This window comes from Anolis carolinensis, chromosome 2 (assembly GCF_035594765.1).
Source record: "Anolis carolinensis isolate JA03-04 chromosome 2, rAnoCar3.1.pri, whole genome shotgun sequence".
Taxonomy (NCBI): domain Eukaryota; kingdom Metazoa; phylum Chordata; class Lepidosauria; order Squamata; family Dactyloidae; genus Anolis; species Anolis carolinensis.
In genome coordinates, this window is record NC_085842.1 from 19,127,017 (window position 1) to 19,152,134 (window position 25,118).

General features: G+C 46.3%; 2 protein-coding genes across 2 annotated transcripts in view; both read left to right on the plus strand.

The window, feature by feature from the left end:
* Positions 1 to 25,118, plus strand: part of LOC100552354 (zinc finger protein 629-like) — a 46,422-nt gene that overhangs the window by 14,256 nt on the left and 7,048 nt on the right. The window contains exons 7-10 of the mRNA XM_062969291.1: positions 19,365 to 19,793; positions 21,141 to 21,240; positions 22,508 to 22,587; positions 22,804 to 22,924. Coding sequence (XP_062825361.1) covers positions 19,365 to 19,793; positions 21,141 to 21,240; positions 22,508 to 22,587; positions 22,804 to 22,924 — 730 coding nt within the window. The remainder of the gene's footprint in view (positions 1 to 19,364; positions 19,794 to 21,140; positions 21,241 to 22,507; positions 22,588 to 22,803; positions 22,925 to 25,118) is intronic.
* Positions 8,874 to 11,684, plus strand: LOC134297018 (uncharacterized). Its single transcript, XM_062973459.1, has one exon. It carries the CDS (start codon positions 9,804 to 9,806, stop codon positions 11,544 to 11,546), a length of 1,743 nt encoding a protein of 580 aa, XP_062829529.1. The 5' UTR covers positions 8,874 to 9,803; the 3' UTR covers positions 11,547 to 11,684.

Sequence of the window (25,118 nt, forward strand, 5' to 3'; positions counted from 1 at the left end):
TAAAGCGTCCCAGCTCCCTTGCAATGATAGCAGTCCTGCGTTTGGGCGTTCGCTGTCAGTGTTATCTAACAATGTCCGTACGTTCCATGTTCCAAAGTTCATTTTTCTTTTTTGGCCGCAGAGTGGTGACCCCTCTGGACGCGGCAGTCCAGTCAGGGTAGGAGAGGCAGACTATGTTTAGGGCACCTTTTCTAGCCCCTTCCCCGTGTGGGGTGAGCAGAGCGGATCCTAAAAAGGGCTGCTCAGTCATGGATACAGCTGCCGGACTACTCAACTGCCTCGGTCCTTGAGGTAGAACGACTGAGTCCATATCCACTGCCCATGTGCCAGTCTGTGACTAGGGGCTTCCAGATTTCACAGTCCTGCCCCCGTCGCCACTCGCTGATCGCCATGGGGCTTTTGTAGGTTTGTTTTTATTTTTGTTGGAAGACGCCTGTGTGTGATTTTTTTTAATGTGTGGAGGTCGGTGCACAGCCGGTCAACACACAGTCTTCACAGAGTGAGGTTCTGTGATGACTCATGGGCCTTGTAGTCCTGTTCCTAGTACTATTGTGGCAGACGAAGAGGAAAACATGGGATTTTTGCCGGTTCAGCAAGAGCCGGAGCCTCTTCACCTGCAGGATGTTGACGTTTGCCCTCAAGAATTCAGTCAAACAGGCCTTGGGCAGAGCTCCCCCCCCCCCCCCCCGTTTTCCAGGAGGGAAAATTATACTAAAGATAGGGGAGTCAGGGAGGCTAATCGCAGAAGCCTGAGAATCGCTGCCAAACAAATGGCTGATTAGGTCTGCTTTCCTTGGGAAATTCTAAGGAGTCATGCATCTGGACAGAGTTGGGTTTCGCTTCTCGTTCTCTAGGGAAAGAGTTCTGTTGGCGGGAAAACGAGACCCAATATAGGTGTTTGGCGCAACGAATACTTTGCGGAGTCAATTGATCAGCTTGAGGAGAGAGATCGTGTGTGGACTTCGTAATCCCAGTTCCTTGCTTCCCGGATCAAGCTTCAAGCCTTTGCCTTGTCTCACGGTTTTGCCACGGACTTTGTTTCATGCTTCATGTTTGCCTCGTTTTAAGTCTCGGATCAAGTCAAGAATCAAGTTTATTTCCAGCCTTGTTGTCAAGCTTCATTGGACTTTAAAGACTCTGTTATTTCCCCACACTATTGCTTGGCAAAGTGTGTGTTTCGGTCAAGTGGATTAAAACTTTGAACTCTAATATCTTATATTGGACAATACATTTCTGGACTATATTTGACCTCATCTGAAAGGTCTGCTTCTGAACTTTATTCTTCACTTGTTTTTATTGATTTTATATATTTCTTTAATAAAGATATTAGATAGAGACTGGCCTCTGTGTAAGGTTATTGGTGTTCTGCAGCCAGGGTCCTGACAGGTTCCAGCAGTGGAGTGGTTAACACAACAACAGTGGCTTCTCAGTCTGTTGCAGCCTTCTTCCGCCTTCACAGCTGTTGTAACATGTACCATGTTATCCTCCGCCTGCTCCGCCGTTGAGGTCTTTGGGTCTTCGGATTGTGCTTGGTCTGGATCCTCCCCTGCGGCCACTCCTGGGAGTGCATCACTCCAGTGGTTGTGCCCGCAGGTTCATCGGAACACGCAAGCCCCCTCACCACGGCGAGGTGACAATCCATCGAGAGGGACCAACAAGTATAGACCCCTATTCTTGACCCACATGTTCTTCTACAGTGAGGACATCGATTTCCACGTGGAAGGTGGTCCCAGTCAGGGACTTTGTTTCCTGAACTGACTCTGTCTGTACAACACACCTATTAACGTTTAACATCACTTTGTGTAATTGCATACCAACCTCCCCAGCCCCCTTCTATCAAATGTCATTTTAAAAAGTTGAATTGTGAGTAATATTAAAGTAATGTTCTCAAAATGTGGAAACTTTAAGATGACAAAGTTGCCAACCATACAACGGACGCTGTTAGATAGTCACTGATTTTTTTAAAAGGAGTTTAAAAAGCAGATGGATATAAAAGACATGAGAATAAGCGTAAAAGAAAATATAAAATACCTTGGAATAATCATAACCAAAGATCTAAAATCCATAGAAAGGAAAAATCTAGAAGAATTAAGAAAACACATGGAGGTGAAGTTAAAGGATTATAATAATCTGCGATTATCATGGTTCGGCAGAATAGCCCTAGTAAAAATGAAAGTCTTACCCAAAATAAATTTCTTGTTCAGAATGATACCATTAATGATTTCAGAAAAGGAAATAAATAACTGGCAACAAATGATAAACAAATATTGCAATAATGGTAAAAAGAACAGATTAAACAAACAAATTTGGTACAAGCCCCAAAAAGAAGGAGGATTGGGCCTTCCGAATATAAAAAAATATTATGAGGCAAACCAATTAAGATATGTAGTAGAGAAGATGATGGATGGAGAAGGTTTGGAATGGATGGAATCGGGGAATAAGGCAATTGAGTGGAGGAAGGATAACATATTCTTTAAGGAAATCTCAAAGAAAGAGATAAAACAAATTGGAAATATATCATTAAGAAATATAATGGAAATATGGAATAAATATAAAGGACAATTAATAAGAATTCAGTTTTAACGCCAATAATAATGGAAAAAGATTTCCCAAAGGAACTAAAAGGAACGCTAGATAAAGAATTAGAAAAAAGGGAACTAAAAAGGGTAGGAAATTGGATAGAACAAAAAATGGAAAAGGTAAAAATGAGAGAAGAATTGAGAGGAATAAATATTTCTTGGATTCATTGGATTCAATTAGAAAAATGAAATGAAAACTGGTGGGCCCGAAATAAAACTGGAAAACAAATAACGCAATTTGAGGAATTAATAATAAAAGCATTAAAAAGAGGAAATAGTGAGCCATTAAAAGGAACAACAAGTAAAATATATAAAATACTAATTAAAGACATAGAAAAAAAGAAAAGACTAACATTAAGAGAATCATGGAAGGAGGAATTAGGAACAAAGATAACGGGAAAAGAATGGGAGGAGATATGGAAAACAAGACAATTAAAAAACATGTCAATTAGAATAAAAGAAAATTACTACAAACTAATTTGGAAGTGGTATTTAACACCAAGAAGGTTAAATATTATGAATAAGAATAATAATGAAAAATGCTGGCGAGGGTGCCAGGAAATTGGAACCTACATGCATATGTGGTGGGATTGTAAACATGTAAAAGGTTTTTGGGAATTGGTCATAAGGGAAATAGAAAATATTATAAATATAAAAATTAGAAGGAATCCAGTGGAAATATTACTTTTAATTAAAAAAGAGGATGTGAAAGATAAGAAGGAAAAAAATTTAATAGACATGCTATTAACAGCAGCTAGATTATTAATTGCAAAATATTGGAAAGGAGAAATGAAAATACAAATTAATGAATGGTATAAAGAAGTTTGGCGAATGGCACTGAATGACAAGCTAACATCAAATTTAAAAGTAAAGAAGGGATTATGGAAAAAAAATGATTTTGAAAGTATTTGGAGAAAATTTCTAGAAAAATTATTGGAAAAAGAAGATGGGAATTTACCTCCAAATGAAGAATTGAACTTTTGGTGGGACTACAGAAGAAGAGATGGCTCTGGGGAAGGGGAGCACAGGGGTGAATGTAAATAAAAGAGGGGGAAATGTATAGAATATGTTTATATAATTGTAACTTTTTCTCAATAATAACAATAAAAAAATATTTTTTTAAAAAAAAAGATAGTCACTGATATACTGCAATTTTGCCATTCCATAAACATGAACACAATTGGTTTACGATATTTAATTCAATGAGAATTCCTTCTGAAGAATTATTTAGTGAGGATGTGAAATCTTTTCTTTTAGCCTTGTCAAACCCCTGCAATTTGTGGTCCATTGACAAAAAGTGGTGGATGAAAAACGGAATGGGAGGTGTGGGGAAGTGAGAAATGATTCATGATTATCAAGGATACAGAAATGGGATAAACATACTAAAGGATGATAAATGGGTAGAGAAGATATACTTCTGTGTCAACATAAGAAAAGCGTAGATGTTGCTAGTGAATCCTTTGGCTCCAGACTGGCAGCTCCAAACACAAAAACCCCATCAAAGCATGGGTTCCACTGGTAAGCAAAATAAGTGAGAACAAACATCAAAAGGCACAAATAGAGAGTGGGTTTAAAGCATAAACTTCATTTAATTTTCCTTTTTAAATAGTTTTTTATATATTTATTTATAAAGACATTCATTGAATTTTCCAAAACGGTTGAGAAATTGAATACAAGATGCACCCCCTGCAAAACCTGCAGCCAGCTACAGCAGGCATGGGCAGGCTGTTAGGAATTGTGAAAGTTGTAGTCCAAACACCTGGAGGGCCCAAGTTTGCCCATGCCTGACTTACAGAAAAAGGAGCGCAATGCTTCCCCATTGCCATTCCTACAGCCCCAAACAGCACATAACAAGTCATATTTGAAAAGGCTGCATTAGCTAAAAGGTTGATAAGGATGCAAAGGGAGAGACAAGTCGCAATATCATCTGACAAAATTTTACTGATGATTCTGAAAACTCCAAAAGCTCTCATATTCAGCCTGGCAACCTCATTTTCCACTGGGTGGATAACAAGGAAACTCACTAAAGGATTGCAAAGGACATCCTGAATAATCTAGAATACAGTGCATAATCCAACGTGCTACACTGAAATTATGAGAGTTCGAGACAGCCATAGAGCACCCTCCAGAACAGTGGTTCCCAGCCTTTTTTTGACCAGGGACCACTTTGACAAGGGACAACTACCAAAAGGATTACAAATCAGTTTTTGGTCAACTTTAGATTCAGTCTGATTATTTGGGATGCTGATTCAGAAAATTCCATTGGATAGACCGCATCCCCCATGCAAAGGATCGTTACCATGACGTGGTGCTGGGGCTTGAGCGCCTCGATGATGCCATGAGCTATACCGTGCAGGGCCATCAAGACGGGAAGGTCATGGCAGAGAGGTCAGACTAAATACGATCCCTGGGGAAGGTAATGGCAACCCACCCCAGTATTCTTGCCATGAAAACTACATGGATCAGTACATGATGAGACATCATCATGAGCAGAGACATCTCATTGGCAACGAAGGTCCGCCTAGTCAAAGCAATGGTACTCCCCATAGTAACCTATGGATGCGAGAGCTGGACCATAAGGAAGGCTGAGCGAAGGAAGATACACGCCTTTGGTGCTGGAGGAAAATCCTGAGAGTGCCTTGGACCGCATGAAGATCCAACCAGTCCATCCTCCAGGAAATAATGTCCGGCTGCTCACTGGAGGGAAGGATATTACAGGCAAAGTTGCTGCATTTTGGCCACATCATGAGAAGACTGGAAAGCTTGGAAAAGATCACAATGCTGGGGAAAATGGAAGGAAAAAGGAAGAGAGGCCGACCAAGAGCGAGATGATGGACGGTATCCTAGAAGTGACTGGGTTGACCTTGAAGGAACTGGGGGCGGCAACGGCCGACAGGGAGCTCTGGCGTGAACTGGTCCATGAGGTCACGAAGAGTCGGAAATGACTATGCAACTCAGCAGCACCAGCTGACCGCATCATCTCTAGTTTCTGATACAGAACATAATGCCATCCAGTAGTTGCCATCTGCTCGCCCACAGAAAACCATATTTAATAATCTAGAACTGATGTGGTCTATCCAATGCAATTTTCTGAATCAGCACCTTAAATAACCCTAGGAACAGGCCTAAAAATATAGACACCAAGGCCCTACTTCCAGGTGCCACATGGAATGGCTTCACTCAGGGAGAAGGAGGAGGAGGAGAAGCAGCAGTAAGAAGGCTTGCTATTGCGCCTTTTGTGGGTAGTCAGTTCTCACCTCCCGACTTCCTAGTTGCCTTGGCACTATAAGAGGGTTTTGCGAGACCATTCGCTGTCATTGCAACAGGGCCGGCCCCACCATAGAGGCCACGTGACGACGCCGCCTCGGGCGCAGGTCCCGGGGGGCGCCGTCAGGCTGGGTGGGAGGTGGGGCACCGCTCTGACGGTGCCCCGCCACCCGACCAGTGCGCCCTGGCCTTGTGGCTCTCTCTTTCGCCGCCCGGGAAGGGAAGGAGGGATCCCCTCCTCCCCTCCCCGGGCGGCGAAGCCTCGTTCTTTCTCCGCCCGGGGAGGAGAGGAGGGATCCCCTCCTCCCCTCCCCGGGCGGCGAAGCCTCGTTCTTTCACCGCCCGGGGAGGAGAGGAGGGATCCCCTCCTCCCCTCCCCGGGCGGCGAAGCCTCGTTCTTTCGCCGCCCGGGAAGGGGAGGAGGGATCCCCTCCTCCCCTCCCCGGGCGGCGAAGCCTCGTTCTTTCACCGCCCGGGAAGGGGAGGAGGGGATCCCCTCCCCGGGCGGCGAAGCCTCGTTCTTTCACCGCCCGGGAAGGGGAGGAGGGCAGACATCATGATGAGACATCATCATGAGCAGAGACATCTCATTGGCAACGAAGGTCCGCCTAGTCAAAGCAATGGTATTCCCCATAGGAACTTATGGTTGCGAGAGCTGGACCATAAGGAAGGCTGAGCGAAGGAAGATACACGCCTTTGAACTCTGGTGCTGGAGGAAAATCCTGAGAGTGCCTTGGACCGCAAGAAGATCCAACCTGTCCATCCTCCAGGAAATAAAGCCCAATGGCTGCTCACTGGAGGGAAGGATATTAGAGGCAAAGCTGAAGCATTTTGGCCACATCATGAGAAGACAGGAAAGCTTGGAAAAGATCACAATGCTGGGGAAAATGGAAGGAAAAAGGAAGAGAGGCCGACCAAGGGTGAGATGGATGGACGGTATCCTTGAAGGGACTGGGGGCGGCAACAGCCGACAGGGAGCTCTGGTGTGGACTGGTCCATGAGGTCACGAAGAGTCGGAGACGACTATGCGACTGAGCAGCAGCAGCTGACCACATCAGCTCTAGTTTCTGATACAGAACATAATGCCATCCAGTAGTTGCCATCTGCTTGCCCACAGAAAAGCATATTTAAGGTGTCACCCCAAAGGAGAAAGGCGTCACTTTCATTCTCGTAACATGAGAGGAGTTCCTGGCAAATTTCAAGTCTGTGTGCTTTCATTTCAGGCATCAGCATCCTGGGTACCCATTGTGCACAGATCTTCCAATAGCCAAGCAAAGCAATAATGTGACCCACACGTTCTTGTGAAATGCCGATGATGCTTGAAATTTCTCTCTGAGAGATACGACGATTGTCCTGAATCAATCTGTCAACCTTTTGCCTGTGAAACTCGGTCGTTGCTGTCACAGGATGTTCAACTCTTTGTTTGTCACGCAAGTCAGATGTTCCCACCTCAACATCTTTAAACTTACTCACCCAACGACGCACAGTACTCACATCATCACAATCACCATAAACAGCTTGCATTCTCTGATGAATCTCCTTTGGGGTGACACCTTCTGCTGTCAAGAATTCAGTGACTGCACGTTGCTTAAGTTGCATTGACCGACCATCTGCGCAGGGTTCCATACTTTACACTTTAACAACACAACCGTTCAGTGCTAAGGCTTCCTGCCAAATGGAACTGTAGAGGAGAGTCTCCTAAACAAGCCAGTACCTGCCGCAGACCAGGACTGCCATCTGTGGAGTAGTTACGAAGGTTGGATTTGAACCTGGCAGCCTTCAGGTCAGCAACCCAACCTTCAAGTCACAAGGCTTTAACCCACTATACCACCAGGGGCTCCTCATTATTATTATTATTACCAGGGTAGAATGTCCAGGTTGGGAGAAAGAACCCTTGTCTGTCAAAGAAAGTGTGGCTGTCGTATTGTCGAAGGCTTTCATGGCCAGAATCACTAGGGTGCTGTGAGTTTTCTAGGACGTAGAGCCATTGTCCAGAAGCATTCTCTCCTGACGTTTCGCCCACATCTATGGCAGGCATCCTCAGAGGTTGTGAGGTCTGTTGGAAACTAGGCAAGTGGGGTTGATATATCTGTGGAAAGTCCAGGGTGGGAGAAAGAACTCTTGCCTGTTGGAGGCAAGTGTGAATGTTGCAATTAATCACATGATTAGCATTTAATAGCCTTGCAGCTTCAAAGCCTGGCTGCGTCCTGCCTGGGGGAATCCTTTGTGGAGAGGTGTGAGTGTTATAATTAGCGAGACAGAATTAGCATTGGGGTGGCCATTAGAGTCGTCCTCTCACCCTTCCCTTCCCCTGCCAGCCTCACCCGTCCTTCTCATCCTATTCGCCTCCGGGGTTCTCACGGGAGAAGGGATGTTTCTGGGGGTCCCCTTTGGAAGTGGCTTCCTCAGCAGGACTTCCGCTTCCGCTTCCCGTCACGTGACTGAAGCCCCGCCAGTCCTCTTCCTCAGAGTCGTCCAGTCAGAGCGGGCTTCGCGAGGAAGAAGGTGCCACTCTCTGAAGCATATTGGTTGCTAGGAGACGGTATTGTTCTATAGCAGGCCTGGGCCAACTTGGGCCCTCCCTCCAGGTGTTTTGGACTCCAACTCCCACAATTCCTAACAGCCGGTAGTTGGAGTCCAAAACACCTGGAGGGAGGGAGGGCCCAAGTTGACCCAGGCCTGATCTAAACGCTCTTTAAGCCGCTCCTCATAGGACTTGTTCTCCAGACCCTTGATCATTTGAGTTGCCCTCCTCTGGACACTTGGCTCATGTTTAACTTGTTGTCCACGAGGACTCCATATAAAATCTAGATTATCTGCTTTGGACTGGATTATATGGAACTGCAGACTCATTTAACCCAGTTCAAAGCATATGGGTTGTCTGCTTTGATAATTTGGATTATATGGCTGTGCAAAAAGAGCCTTAGAAATGCTCTCCAATTCCTGCACTGATGTAGTATGACTTCAACATGCATGGAAACAATTAGGTTTTCAAAAGTATATACTGTAATGTTCTTTCATAATGAGGCGGGAGGTTAAGGAACCCCAGGAAATACCATATATGGGCAGAGATGGCGACAGCTAGCGACCCGGGTGCATAAACTCACAGAAACATGTGACTTCTGGGAAATCATGTGTTTCTGAGGAAATGAAAGCTAAAGATAAACAAACAGCGCATGCGTACGCAGGCGCTCTGAAAGATTTGTGAGCACGGCACAAAAGGGTGCAGCCGGCCTGCTGGTCAGCACTGATTGGGCAGCGTCACAACTCTAAGCCAATGAATTTGCTTGTGGGCGGGCATAACCCGAACCCTGTAGTGTGTATAAATGTTCACTCAGCATGCCACTGGTCGGTTCCCCTGGAGAAGCACTTACTTTGTGCTAGGGGGACCCCTAGTGGCCATTAGCGAAATAAAACTGCTTTCTGGGAAATTCCTTCAGTTGTCCGTCTTCAAATTCCTCCACTGCGCCAACAAGAACCGTAGCACGAAGGTTCCGCTACATTTTCTGGTGACCCCGACGTGATTTTTTCCTATAAGACGGGCCAGGAGATTTGGAGACGGATCCCGTTGGCGGGACGGCCTCAACTCAGCGGTGGGGGCCTGAGGCAACTACCGTGAGACGAGAAGGGGCCCCTGAATACTACACGACCGGCTGCGGTGCTTGCCTCTGATGCCAACGCCGACTGACGGTGAGAGCTGCAACATCAGCGAGGTTCCACAGAAACCGGCTAGGAGGAAAAGGATCCAGGGGAAAAAAGCCCAGGGGCGAAGGTTGGTCCGACGTCTACAGAAATCTGGCAAGTATAGGGGTTTGCATGAGATATTAAGGGAACGCCAGCGCTGGGAGGGACAAAAAAGTTCCCAGGGAGGTAGAAAGGGGTTCTGTCTTGTGTTTCCTGACGCATGCCGTGAGTGGCCAGGTGCCCAGGCCAGGACAGTCCCCTCTATTAGGCAGGATGGGAGGGAAAAATTCAAAGAGCTCCACTCCCTTACAATGCATCTTAGATAATTTTGGCTCTTTTGCTAGCAGAGCCGTAGCAGGGAATCCAAGGGACCTAAGAGATTATAGACTGAGAAATTTGTGTCAGGGAGAATGGCCAGATTTTGGTTTAGGTTGGCAAGTAGAAGGAACGTGGGATCTGAAACTGATCCGAACAGTGGAAGAATATTGTGCTGTGAATCATCCGAACCAGTGGGTCTATATTGCTACGTGGGAACGGGTAGTTAGAGAAGATCCAGGTTGGGTTCGACAGTGCAGGAATGGCAAATGTATGGTGGTGAAGAAGGAGGGGAAAAAGAAGGAAGTTTTCCAATCCAATGAGGAGGACTACCCAGATTTACAGTTGAGTGTACAGGCTAGACAACAGGAATTATTGCCGCCACCCTTGCCACCGCCCCCCCCACCCCAGGGAACAGCCCCCACACTAGGAACGAGACCCCCACCCTACTCTTCGGAGTCAACCGAAGCGGCCAAGAAACACTATCCTAGCCTAGAAAAATATCAGGAGGAAACAAAGGAAAAGAAGAAGTCACAACGGATGCCCAGTGATGCTTCTCCGGCACAAACTCGGAGACATGGAGCTCCGGTGTGGTCTGGTGATTCACCGACCGGACCGGCCCTCCAGATGCCCTTGAGAACGGTGCCTGTGATAAACAACAGGAATGAGATAGTTCAAGCATACCAGGTAGTGCCTTTCAGTAGTAGTGACATTTTGAATTGGAAAAATAATACTCCACCTTATAGTGAAGAACCCCAAGCTATGGCTAGGCTATTGGAAGGGATTATGGCAACCCATAATCCCACCTGGCAAGATTGCAGACAATTGTTGAATATGTTGTTCACATCAGAGGAGAGAAGAGCAGTGTTGAATAATGGGGTAGCCATAGCCCAGGTTGGTGCCCCACAAGATGGTGATGCAGCCGAGTGGGGAGCACAGAGGTTTCCTGTGGAAATAGATCCCCAATGGGACACCGCAGAAGAAGGACATTTGCAGAGACTGAAAGGATTCCAGCGTATATTGGTAGAAGCGGTAAAGAGGGGCCCGCCGCGACCCGTCAACATTGTAAAAATTCAGGGAGTGGTACAGGAAAAATCTGAGTCACCAACAGCCTTTTTGGAAAGGCTGGAGGCAGCATATAGAAAGTATAGCCCGTATAATTTGGAGGATGAAAACGGTAGGAGGGCGATTCAACAGTCTTTTATCAGTCAAGCGGCTCCTGACATCCGGAGAAAGATTCAAAAGCAACCAGGATTTCTAGGAAAGACTATGAATGAATTGTTGGCACTCGCAGATCAAGTTTATATGGCGAGGGACCAGGTAGAAGAAGAGAAGAAGGACAGGAAGAAGAAGCAGGAATACCAAGCATTAGTTACCATGATGGAACAAAGTACAAGTGGACAGAGAGGAAGAGGAGGATATGCCAGAGGGGGACAAGGAGGAAGAAGGGGGCCCCCTCGGAGGTTAGGTCGAGACCAATGTGCTAAATGTAAGAAGTTTGGACACTGGAAAGGTGAATGCCCAGAAGGAAGAGAAGGAAGTCAGGAAGGACCGAGAGAAAGAGGAAGGCCTGAGAGAGGAAGAAACCCAGGAAGGGGAAGAGGACGTGGGAACTACGTACCTTTTCCTGCAAGAGAGGTGATAGCTGCAGCAGCTGTGATGGAAGAAGAATGGGAAGATATGGATGGAGGAGAGGAATGAGGAAGCCAGGCTCTTGTTTTGTTGGACCCCGGGGAGCCGATGGTCACACTTGAAATCGGGGACCAACAATTGGACTTTTTAGTGGACACAGGTGCCGAAAAATCAGTAGTAAATACAAAAATTAGTCCACCAACTCGGGAAACTACGAAAGTAATAGGGGTGTCTGGGAAGACCCAGAAGTGCCCCTTCCTTAAGGAACGCACCTGCAATCTGGCCGGACATCAGGTCAAGCATAAGATGTTATATCTCCCAGACTGCCCAGTCCCTTTATTGGGAAGGGACATTTTATCAAAATTACAAGCACAACTCCAGTTCATGAAGAATGGACAAGTGGAGCTATCATTTCCCATGGAAGAGGAATGGAGACTGTTTCAAGTTAGGATTTTTACTGAAGAAATACAATGGCCATGGCATGAGACTCCTTTAGTGTGGGCAGAAGATAATCCTCCAGGATTAGCTAAATATGTTCCACCGGTGGTGGTGGAAGTGAAAAGAGGAATGGGGCCCATATGCAAGCCACAGTATCCCGTCAGTCGAGAGGCAGTGCAGGGGATCAGAAAGCATCTAGAGCGACTTCTGCAGCATGGGATATTGGTACCATGCAGTTCCCCATGGAACACGCCCCTGCTCCCAGTCAAGAAACCAGGAGGACAAGGAGAATATCGCCCAGTCCAAGATTTGCGGGCTGTAAATCAAGTCACCGTTCCCCTAACCCCGGTAGTGCCAAATCCATACATCATGATGAGTCTAGTACCAGCATTTGCCAAATGGTTTACTGTATTGGATTTAAAGGATGCATTCTTTTGCATTCGATTGGCCCCTGTATCCCAACCGATCTTTGCTTTCCAGTGGGAATCTCAGCAGTCAGGGCAAAGGACCCAGTATGTTTGGACACGCCTTCCTCAGGGGTTCCGGGACAGCCCGACCATTTTTGGTCAAGCCCTGGCCAAAGACTTACAGGATTTTGTAATACCTAAGGAAGAGGGAATTTGGCTTCAATATGCAGATGACCTGCTTATCGCTTGCCGGACACTAGGGGGCTGTAAAGAGCATACTTTGAGATTTCTCAAGACATTGGAAGAAAAGGGTTACAAAGTGTCAAAGAAAAAGGCCCAGTTGTGCTGTCCCACGGTGAAATATTTGGGGTTCCATCTGACCGAAGGAAAGAAGATGTTAGGAGCTGAAAGAAAGGAAGTTGTTTGTGCCATCCCCACTCCCAGTACCCGGCGACAGGTGCGGGAATTTTTGGGATCAGCAGGATATTGTAGACAGTGGATCCCCAACTACGCCGTGTTGGCTAAGCCACTGTACCAGGCTACGAGAGGTGGAAGAGAAGATCCATTTGAGTGGACAGAAGAATGTCAACAGGCATTTAAGGCATTAAAAGAAGCATTGATGTCATCTCCAGCATTAGGACTGCCCGATTTGGAAAAACCATTCACTCTGTTCGCTGCAGAGCGGGAAGGAACAGCGGTTGGAGTATTGACCCAACCACTAGGTTCATGGCAAAGGCCGATTGCCTACTTGTCAAAGCAATTGGACACAGTGGCTCGTGGATTGCCACCTTGCCTGAGGGCTGTGGCAGCATCAGTAGATTTAATCAAAGAAGCGAATAAATTGACCCTAGGACAGCCACTGACAGTTAAGGTGCCCCATAGCGTTAAGGCACTGTTAGACATTAAGGGACCGCGCTGGCTCACAAGTGAGAGGTTAATGAAATATGAGGGATTGTTGTGTGACAACCCACTGGTGACCCTGGAGACTTGCTCCACTCTGAATCCGGCCACCTTGCTCCCAACTCCAGGAGACACCACGATCCATCAGTGTGCCCAGGTGATGGATGAGGTATTCTCCAGTCGACCGGATTTGAAGGATGTGCCACTAACTAAGGTGGACGACACTCTGTTCACAGATGGAAGCTCCTTTATGGAAAATAATCAAAGACACTCAGGTTATGCGGTTGTTCGGTGGGGGGGAGAGACGCTGGAAGCAGAGTCACTGCCCCTGGGGACTTCTGCCCAGAAGGCCGAATTGATTGCCCTGACCCGAGCGTTGGAATTGTCAAGCGGAAAGCGGGTTAACGTCTACACAGACTCAAAATATGCCTTCACCACCCTCCACGCACATGGAGCACTGTACAAGGAGCGCGGGCTCCTCACGTCTGGAGGAAAGTGCGTGAAACATGCTGGAGAGATTGTGGATCTCCTGGAGGCGGTTTGGAAGCCAAGGCAGGTGGCTGTGATGCATTGTAAAGGGCACCAACGTGGAGACGATCCCGTAGTGCAAGGAAATAGGCAGGCTGATCTGGCAGCCAAAGAGGCAGCTAGGCTGCCCTATATTGAACATCAGGTAATGGCCCTACAGGTAGAATTAACTGAACATAACATTACATATACACCAGAGGAAGAAGAATGGGCCTTAAAGGAGAAGGGTCAGTGGTCAGGAGAACTCATAGTGATGCCAGACGCCCGTGTCTACGTCCCTAAGGACTTGGCATGGCACTTAGTCCAACACATGCACCAAAACACACATTTAGGAAAAATGGCATTGGCAAATCTGCTAGGACGACAGTTGTATATCGATGGATTACATAGCCTAACGGCAGCAGCAGCCCGAAGATGCTGGACATGTATCAAAAATAACCCCAGAGAAGGACCCCTCAAGCCACCAGGAGTCCAACATGTGGGTGGGGTACCCTTTGAAGCTTTAGTCACTGACTTTACAGAAATGCCCCCATACAAAGGATACAAATATTTACTGGTGTTCGTGGACACATACACAGGATGGGTGGAAGCTTACCCTACAAGAACTGAGAAGGCTGTAGAGGTGTCAAGAGCTCTAATGAAAGATGTTATTCCCAGATTTGGCATACCCTTAGAAATTGGATCAGATAATGGCCCCGCATATATTCAACAGGCTGTGCAAGGATTATGTAGAATTTTGGGCATAAAATGGAAGTTACATTGTGCATATAGACCCCAATCTTCTGGAAAAGTGGAAAGAATGAATAGGACATTAAAGGCTCAGCTTGGGAAACTTTGCCAAGAGACAGGATTGCCGTGGACGGTGGTTTTGCCCATGGCATTATTAGGAATCAGATGTACACCACACAAACGGACAGGACTCTCCCCTTTTGAAAGACTCTATGGACGACCCCCTTTGAACTTGAAGGGAGCCTTAGAGACAGGAGCTGAGCAGCACCTCATAGGAGAGAAACAGACATTGGCCCAGGTTCAGGCTTTGGGCAGACAAATGCAGCAGTTAGAAAAATACATTTCTGAATTGAACCCACCATTCCCTACCACACCTCTACATTGTTTTTCACCAGGTGACGAGGTTCTGGTCAAGGATTGGAAGATTGAGCCATTGGGACCCAAGTGGCGAGGACCCTATGTTGTGCTCCTGTCTACCCCCACTGCAGTGAAGGTGAAGGAGATTAAGCCGTGGATACATTACACCCGTGTAAAACTAGCACCTGAGGAGTGGCGGACGGAGCGAGTTCCTGGTGAGGACCTGAGACTCAGGATCATCCGGCAACTCCCTAAGGGGTCAACAAGGCCATGAAGCTGATCCCTTCGGGTGCAACGGAGCGTCGGTGGTCAAGTATGTCGCAGCATGGCCCAACAAAGGCGCTCTCCGGGAGATGGTGGCTAGACATTTTGAGAGGAAAAAGTGGGAGACAAGCTATGAGGAGGGGAGGAAAGCGCACTGTGTTTGGTATATTATTTGTGCTGAGTTTTATTCTCTCTTTTGGAAAAAGAGCACATGGGAATTGGATAAAAGAACATGCCAATTATATGTTTGAGCAGCACGGGAAAGAGGTAGCATTAATATATGAACACCCCCTCACCGTAGGAGATTTTTCATTTCTTCCCGATTTAATTGATGAACCACAGATTGTGTTGGAGGGATTGTCCAAGGCTCAGGAGGGTCCACCTACCGTGTTTTCTAGCATACCGCAAAGGATAAATAAAACTCGGTTTCGACGGTTTAGATACCATACCTCCACCAGGGGTTTGTGCTTCTGTTGTGGAGGATCGGGAATATGGAATTCTGAGTGGAAACACTGGGGAACTAGGCAGGCGTTCTTTTCCCGATTAGGCAATTATTCCCATTGTCGAGACCGGTTCTATCTACATGGACGATTTAATACATCTTATGTCTCACGATTAAATCTAACCGCAACCGAGTGGGCTAGCATGTATCCAGATTATCCCACATTTAGTGTGAATGATTCTATTGAGGGCCTAAAATCTTATATGAACATACTGCAACAATTAACCCAACTGAGCCTAGGTAAAAGCCTCTGTCCGTTATGGCAAATTAGGGATCCAAATCTATGGTTTTTCTTTGATAAATGGGCCACAAATTATCACCCCGGCAACTACCAGTGTGTCGGTGTGGGTTATTTGACATTCCCAGTTCAGGTCTTACACAAAGGGCATCAGCGCCTGAAACGGGACATTGTGCAAACAGGCCCTCTAGGACCAGAATGCTCGGATGAGGTCATTATCAACAAGGCCCTGTCAGGTTCAGAAGCCTCCCGTGTAGGAGGAGGCCTGATCACAGGCTTGTTGACACTGGGTGCTTACCCAGGGATTGTAGCTCAAGCAAACCGTAGAAGTGTTCTAGGCCTGACTTGCCGCCTTGAAAAGTCCATAAATGCCACTGGTAAAATTTTCCGGGAAATCCAGTCTGAAGTAGAAGAAATCAGCCAGATGGCCCTACAGCATAAGTTGGCCCTTGACTACCTACTGGCGGCCAGGGGGGGCTTATGCGCCATGGTTAGAGGACGTTGTGTAGTGAAATTTCATAACTTGAATAATACTATTGAAGATGACATCGAGTCATTACAAAAGTTAATTTACAATAATGTCCAGGAGATAGAAGGTTGGTCTCCCTTCTCCTGGGTGACTAGCTGGTTACCCTCAATAGAATGGTTGAAGAACATATTGTTGGTAGGGATTTTAGGATTGTTCATTGTTCTCATAGTTATGTGTTGCACTCCAATAATGATGCAAATGTGTACTAGGTGTGTCACACAATCTTTACCTGAAAAAAAGATAGCCATACTCCAAGCCAAGCGGGATTGGATGGAACCATAATGCTTTGCTTCAGCTTTTGTACATGCGCTTCGCAAAAAGAAAATGGGGGAGTGAGGCGGGAGGTTAAGGAACCCCAGGAAATACCATATATGGGCAGAGATGGCGACAGCTAGCGACCCGGGTGCATAAACTCACAGAAACATGTGACTTCTGGGAAATCATGTGTTTCTGAGGAAATGAAAGCTAAAGATAAACAAACAGCGCATGCGTACGCAGGCGCTCTGAAAGATTTGTGAGCACGGCACAAAAGGGTGCAGCCGGCCTGCTGGTCAGCACTGATTGGGCAGCGTCACAACTCTAAGCCAATGAATTTGCTTGTGGGCGGGCATAACCCGAACCCTGTAGTGTGTATAAATGTTCACTCAGCATGCCACTGGTCGGTTCCCCTGGAGAAGCACTTACTTTGTGCTAGGGGGACCCCTAGTGGCCATTAGCGAAATAAAACTGCTTTCTGGGAAATTCCTTCAGTTGTCCGTCTTCAAATTCCTCCACTGCGCCAACAAGAACCGTAGCACGAAGGTTCCGCTACAATAACATTCATAATTTTACTCCCAGACTGTAGCTTTCTTTTGTATTATTTCCATACCTTTATTCCTTTAGCCGGCCATAGTCTCCTTTGTTTATGTCTTCCCCAACACTTTAATAGGATAATGGTTTTGTATCATCCTCTCCCCGACTGTATCTGATACTACTAGCACTTTTATGGCCCAGTTCTTTTTAGGAGCCAACCCAGGATTTTATCAAGCATGTTTGTTTTGTATGATCTTGTTTGTTTTATGGCTTGCTTTATTGTTGATTGATTTGTATAAAGGAGGACTAATAACGACTGCCACCAAATTGTAAGGGACTAAATAACGTCTAAGGTTCTTTTAGGTTATTTATTTAATTATTATTTATTACATTTCTTCTACCCCGCCCTTCTCACCCATCAGGGGACTCAGGGTGGCTTACAAAATAAGCATACACATCAAAAACAGTTTTCATCAAATTTAAAAATCCATCAAGATTAAAAATTACAATAAAATTAAGAATATACATTAAAAATATACATAATTATACATTTAAATATACATTTAAGGCACTTTCAATGTCCAGGTGGGGTCTGTCAGTAGGTCACATATTCATATCTCATTTTTGCTGCTACTCATGCTCAAATGCCTGGTCCCATAACCATGTTTTTGTTCTCTTTCGGAAAGACAGGAGGGAGGGAGCCTGCCTGACTTCAATGGGGAAGGCGTTCCATAGACGGGGAGCCACTACTGAAAAGGCCCTGTCTCTCGTCCCCGCCAGCCGCACCTGTGAGGCTGATGGGACTGCGAGCAGGGCCTCACCTGACGATCTTAAGCTTCGAGGTGGGTCATAGTGGGAGACATGTTTGGACAGATAAGCTGGGCCAGAACCGTTTAGAGCTTTATAGGCTAAAGCCAGCACCTTGAATTGTGCTCGGAAGCTAATCGGCAGCCAGTGGAGCTGGCATAACAGAGGAGTGGTACGCTCCCTGTACGCCGCTCCAGTTATTAACCTGGCAGCCTCCCGTTGGACTAATTGAAGCTTCTGAACAGTCTTCAAAGGCAGCCCCACGTTTTATCCCACCGCTGCCACTAATTTGCAAAGATGCAGCTACCAAAGACTCAGAGAGGAGACTGTTTTTCTTATTATTATTATTTAGATGGTAGCATAACTTAGTTTATAATATATATGTGATAGAGACTTAGATGTTGGAGGAACAATAACAAGTTTATTCAGGCACAGAGCTTAGTGGTTACAATTGTTGTTTCTCACTTGGAGGCCCTTTCATTAACAGTTACAATACTAGAATAAGATGAGTCAAACTCCCTAAAGTGTCACTTCTTTAACTTAAAGTAGTCAGAACTTCATCCTCTGCCACTTTTAAACCGTAGTCACCCCTGTGATATACGATCACAGATTCTCTGTTCCTTACTAGGACACAGACTACATAAAATAAGTCCCCAAACTTATTTTAAACCAACTCAAAATGACCAATTGAGTCTCCCTTGATCCCCTCAACCTAGGATCAATCTTTCCTGTGCCTCATCAGAGCACAGACTGAAAACCCTTTTTTAAACTCTGCACTTCTTCATCAAACCGGCAGTTGGCTCCGCCTACTTCTCCATGGCAACCAGCCTCTGAGTGCAGAGAAGCAATAACTGTAATACTTACCCTTTTAAAACACAAACACACAATTAAACATAACATCTGTAAACCAAAAATTCATACTTCATTACAATTTGTTTTATTGTTGTGTTTTATATTGTCTGTTTTGCCTGGGCTTGGCGCCATGTAAGCCGCCCCGAGTCCCCTTGGGGAGATGGGGCGGGTTTAAAAATAAAATTATTATTATTATTATACCCACCCCTCCATGTACTCAGTTCCCTGAACTGAGTCTGTCTGTAAATCACACCTACTAACTCGTAACGTCACTCCTTACTTACTTAGGCGATTCCCCCATTGTCCAGCCTTCCAAGTGTAGTGCCTTGGCGATGGGTATGTGAATATGTTGCATGAGAAAACTAGCCCCGGGTCCTTGGTCCTTAATTCAAGATTCATGACAAAACGTTATCCCTTGAGAGTATTCACATGAGCTCGTTCATCTTTGGTTTGCAGGCCCCACCAGTTCTCCCAGTCCTCTCACTCTGAATGTCATCTGAGAGAAGAGGTGGATGTATCTTCATCCAGACTGAAGGCAGCCTAGAAGCGCAGAACCAAGATGGAAGGGCAAGAGCCAGCTGCCTCCCAGTTAGAAGTATGTTTTTCTACTATTGAGGAAGAGAACAATAAAGCATTCTGGGAGGACTCTTGGAAGAAAGACCGGGAGAGCAGTCCGCTCCATCCAGTCCTTCAGGGCCAGCACGTCCAGCATTTCCGCTATGAGGAGGCCTTGGGGCCCCGGGAGGTTTGCAGCCGCCTCCACTCTCTCTGCCGCCTGTGGCTGAAGCCAGAGCCACACTCCAAGGCGGAGATGCTGGACCTGGTGCTCCTGGAGCAGTTCCTGGCCGTCCTTCCTGCGGAGATGGAGCACTGGGTGAGGGAATGTGGGGCAGAGACCAGTTCCCAGGCCATGGCTTTGGCTGAAGGATTCCTCCTGAGTCGGGCAGAGGAGAGGAAGCAGGAGAAGCCCCAGGTAAGAGAGAGGTTCATCTTGTAGTTTCAAGGAACCAAGAATAATTGTTTTGAAGGATTTAAGAATAATAGAAACAAGTTGGAATGAGTTCAGAGAAACATTAGGAAAGGAGGACCCTGGAAAAGAGACGTGGAGTGCCATGACTGCCCCCTTTGAATCCCCGAGGGCTCTCATGGAGAGGAGGGGGCAGTCCTCTCCATTCCCTAAGGTTGTATAATGAGCTGAAGTTATAGGATGGCAAACTTTGAAGATTAAAGGGAACATATTGGTAATTCCAGTCATGTGTATGTTATTCACAGGTAGAGATAGCGCAACAGGGACCTAAATCAAGGAAAGAGAATGAAGAAAACCAGTCTTAGTGTGATACTCTAGGCTGCGTGAGCACTGGAAACCAGACACCAAAGCCAATAAACAATCTAATATCTTTATTAAAGAATTGAAGAAATAAAACAAAAATAAGCAGAATATATAGTCCATCAATAGACCTTCTGGGAAAGGTCAAATATAGTCTAGTATTATAAAGTCCAATGTCCAATATTAGAGTTTTAAGATGAAAATCCAGTTAACCGAAACACACTCAAACTTCCAAGCAGTTTGAGTGGGGAATAATCCAGATCTTAAGCAAGAGTTCCAAGGAAACCAGTCCAAAGGCAAGAAATTCAAGGCAAGGCAAGGAAACAAGACAAGGCAAGGCTGGAAGTAGAGGATCCAAACGTGATCCGGACTTGACTCGAAGGCGAGGCGTTGCGCCCAGTCTACACACGAGTAAAATGCCACAAGGACTAGAGGCGATGTTAACACTCCAACTGACATGTTGACACCGCGCTGGCTGGCCAGCGCGCAGAACTTTTAAGGGACTTCAAATCTCCCTTCAAAACAGGTGTCCAACACTTTTCCCAGGGGAACAAACAGGCTAAAGACAACATCTTCACCAGATGCGAGCCTCCCTGGAAACTCTCAAGGGAAACGGGTTAATCAACATTCTCTCTGGGCAGCTAATCTCGCGCTTCTCCTCAAGCTATCCTTCTCAGAGCGACTTGATTCCCAAAACATCCTCCGTGGAAAAGGAGGGGAAACGCTGGGAACAGGCTCGGGTTCAAGGGCTTTCTTAATGAGCTCTGGGCTTGAATTGTCAACAGGGAGCATCTGGAAGGAAGCGGACTCTTGCTGAGTCGGCATAAACCCTATATCCTCATCGCTCTGGTCCGCAACGAATACAGGGTCATGACCTGAAGGTCTCTGTGACATCACACTTAGTCCCAAGCGGTCTGGAAACGATTGCAGAAAGAGAGCCCTCCCTCCTTTTCTAATCTTTATTTTTCTTTGTGATCTGTGATTCTTGTTCAGGTGCAGGACTCTTGTACAGATGGGATCAACCAGGTGGAGGAGTCTCCTTCAGACACCATGTGCGTTGCCCAGATTGGAGAAGGCAAATCTATCACAGTTGGTAAGGGATGGCCAGTGGTCCGTCTTGCTTGCTCACCTCCTCTTGAGTAGACCTGAAATGTCTGAGCTGTGTGAACTGAAAAAAATTGAAGCTTCCGAACAGTCTTCAAAGGCAGCCCCACGTAGAGTGTGTTGCAGTAGTCTAATCAGGATGTAACAAGAGTGTGGACCACCATGGCCAAGTCCAGCTTCTCAAGGTACGGGTGGAGCTGCCGCACAAGTTTTAGCTGTGCGAAGGCTCCCCTAGGCACCGCCAAGACCTGGCTGACCAGGAGGGCCTCTGTCTTGTCTGGATTCAATTTCAATTTGTTGGCCCTCATCCAGTCCGACACAGCGGCCAAGCACCGGTTCAGGACCTGGACAGCCTCCTTAGTGACAGGTGGAAAGGAGTGACAGAGTTGGACATCATCTGCATACAGATGACACCGGACCCCGAAACTCCTGATGATCTCTCCTAGCGGCTTCATGTAGATATTAAACAACATGGGGGACAGTACAGAGCCCTGCGGGACCCCACAAGACAATGGTTGTGGGGCTGAGCAGGAGTCCCCCAATGGCACCATCTGGGACCGACCCTCCAGGAATGAGTGGAGCCACTGCAAAGCAGTACCTCCAAGGTCCATCTCCGCAAGGCGTCTCAGAAGGATACCGTGGTCATCGGTATCGAAGGCCGCTGTGAGGTCCAACAGAACCAGCAGGGACTCACTCCTAAGGTGACCAAGGCTGTCTCGGTACCAGATCTAGAAAATCAGTGTCCTCCAAGAATGCCTGGAGTTGTGAGGCAACCACACGTTCCACGACCTTGTCCAGAAAGGGGAGTTGGAAATGGGCCGAAAGTTACCCAATTGAGTGGGGTCCAGTGATGGCTTCTTCAACAGCGGTTTGATCACAGCCGTTTTTAGGCTCATTGGAAACTTGCCTTCCCGGAGGGAGGCATTCACCAAAGTTAATAACTTTAAGTTAAGCAACTTTCAAAGTTACTTAATTCCTTTGCTTCCGTCTGGATGTTTATGGTGGTGAATGTGCTCTTGGCTACATTGGCACAAATATAGAAACAAATAGAGTCACCCTCTACGTTTCCTGGGAATAGATCGCAACCCCCCTGGAAAACAGAATAGTCCACATTAAAGACCTGGGAACAAGGAGGGAGTTTAAAAAAGCATCACCGGGCAAGGGGAGAGTGGCAGGCTTCGGAGGGAAGGAACTGTAGGGCAGCCTGGAAAAGGGACCGGTCTCACCCTCCCCAATGTCTTTCCTCTCTTTCACAGGCAGTGAAACATCGCCAAGTGATAGTAGCACAACTATTCACGATTCTTTCCTAAGAAGAGATTCTGCGGAACCAGATCAGGTAGGCAGCAGGATCCCGGGAGGGGAGGGGAGGGAAAGCCAGGTCTCTTGGTTCCTTGACTATTGCCCTGCCTCTAAATGAACCTCTCTTTTCTACATTCCTTCAATGCAAGATGTTTTCAATAAATGACATAATCAAAGACATTAATCACAAATTGCCTGTTTTTCTGACTTAGTTGGCATTTTCTCCTTGCAGATAACATTTTTTCCCTTTCAGGTGACTTTTGAAGATGTGTCTGTGGATTTCTCAGAGGAGGAGTGGGCCCTCTTGGATCCGAGCCAAAAAGCCTTGCACCAGCAAATCATGGAGGAGAATCTGGGGATTGTGTCATCTCTGGGTAAAGCTCCATTATGCTTGTAGCTAACCAAATCCGTTTACAAGTTCTAAAAACAGATGGGTAGCCAGTGGAGCCGTGGCAGCCATGGGTGAGATTACAAATTGCAAAGTCTCTTGATGGGGAGATGATCTTCATCTCTAGAAAATTAGTCTTTTCTACTACCTTTATTCCATTTGCATTGGAGCCATCTAACTGAGCAAAAGCCACATGTTTTTAAAGGTTGGGCTTCTATTCCCAACTGATTTGCTAGAGTTGGGACAATCAGACATCTGGTGCACCCACAGTCTAGATCGGCTTCTGTTCTTACCCTTTGGCCCATCTCTGCCCATCTTTTGCAGTTCCACCATCACCCAAACGGTATCGCAGTTAAAGCTCACTGACTTTTTGCCCTGGGATACTGCAATCTGCTGTTGAGCATTTGAAGCAGAGCGTGACGTTTCCCTGCGGCCATTCTCCATCATCTTCCATGTCTAGCTCCCCTCTTCCAGCTGACATTCGACCGGGGCCCAGAGCTGTCTCAATCGCTGTTGACGCTTTTTTTGGCCACCTTGGAAGGAGGGAAAGTCTTCTGTTGCTGGGGCATGGTTCCTCTAGCCTTGGAAAGTCCCCTCCAACAATTCACGGCTCTATACCCCTCCTGGCCACACGTGCAGCATGTTCCTCTTCTTCCTTTCCTCTCCCGACTGCTTGACCTGGCCTGTGAAGAGGGAGTCACCCCCGAGATTCTCGGCTGTGTTTTTCCTCACTCATCATCTCTGGGTGTCCTCTTAACTTGTTCTTGATTGCGCTCGACTCTTCCGGTGAGCATGATCTATTATTCCAAGGTACTGGGTTACCTCGGTGTAGTGCCTACTCCAGAACCCCCAAACTAATGTAACCCCATACGGCACAGGCTGAATCCCTATTTCCTTATCTGCCTTATGACACACCAATAGAACCTCTTATCTTCTCTGGATTAAGTTCTCCATCCCATTACTGGTGGGAGACATTGGTTTAGTTGGAAAGGAGGAGTAGAGCTTGGTGTCACCTGTAGATAGATGGCACCACACTCCAAAACTCTGAATGAGTTCTCCCGTATATGTGTTAATTGCATAGGGGACAAAACAGATGATGGGGGATCCCACAGGCAATGGGCAAGGGATTGAACAGGAATCTCCCAGCAAGGCAACCCGGAAAGGTACCATCGTTGATGATAATGAGAACTACTGCCTTCCACTTTGTAGAACATTATTATGTTTTCCATTGAGATGCAGGATCTCGTGTTTATGTCCAAAGTAGGATGACCTCAGTTTGACCCCCTCAACTCTCTAGGAGTATTTCCTCCAGTTCATGCTGTGTGCAGCCTCCAGGAGAGAGCAGGGCTGAACATGCCAGGCATTGAAGAGAAGTGAATCAACGTTCATGCAACCCATTTCTCCCTCTGTATAGACACTTATTTTTGTCTTTGGGGCCAAAGTCCCAAGAGGAGTGGCCTTGTTAAAAAGATGTAGCCAGTATTTTATCTTGGTCCATGAAGTGTTTATGTACCAAGTTTGATCCAGTTCTTTCAAGCCATTTAGGAGTCTTTGCAGTCCATACATACACACCTTGATTTATGTATAAATAGATTTTTTCATACACAAATACATACAATACATTCAAATCCAGGCTTGTGAAACGAACAATATAAAAAATTAGGGAGTGCTTTTTACAAAAAAAAAAATCAGGGGTTAAAATGGGAGAAATGACATTTAATCATGTAAGTGTCAGGAGCTGATTTCTGCTGTTCGGGAAGTCAAAGCCTCTCCATGAGAGCTCGGAGTCAGCCAGGGGTGTCAGTGGAGAAGTTTGAGAGCAGATGAATGGACTAACTTTTCTCGTGGGGAAAAAATGATAAGGATGTTGTAGGCGTGGAGTGAGATTGGAAGGAAAGAAGGGGTGTTAGTCAAAATCGCCATTAGCTCTTTTTTCTTGGAACTGTAAAGGTCTGAGTAATAAAGCCAAATCCAAAAGACTTTTGTGAGTGGCCAAAGTTGTTAACTAGACCCTTCAGGGAGTGAAAATAAGGAGTGACAAAAAAGAGAGAAGGTCAAACACCAAACCTTTGCAGCTTCAGTCAGTCCTTTTTAAAATGGCGACTTTATTCTGGCTTCTAATCTGAATTTGGATGTTTGCTCTTCTGCCTGATGCCATGAGGTTAAGTTCACCTATTTTT

Coding starts and splice junctions, on each gene's coding strand:
- LOC134297018 (XM_062973459.1), top strand. CDS start 9,804: ATGGGAGGGAAAAATTCAAAGAGCTCCACTCCCTTACAATGCATCTTA.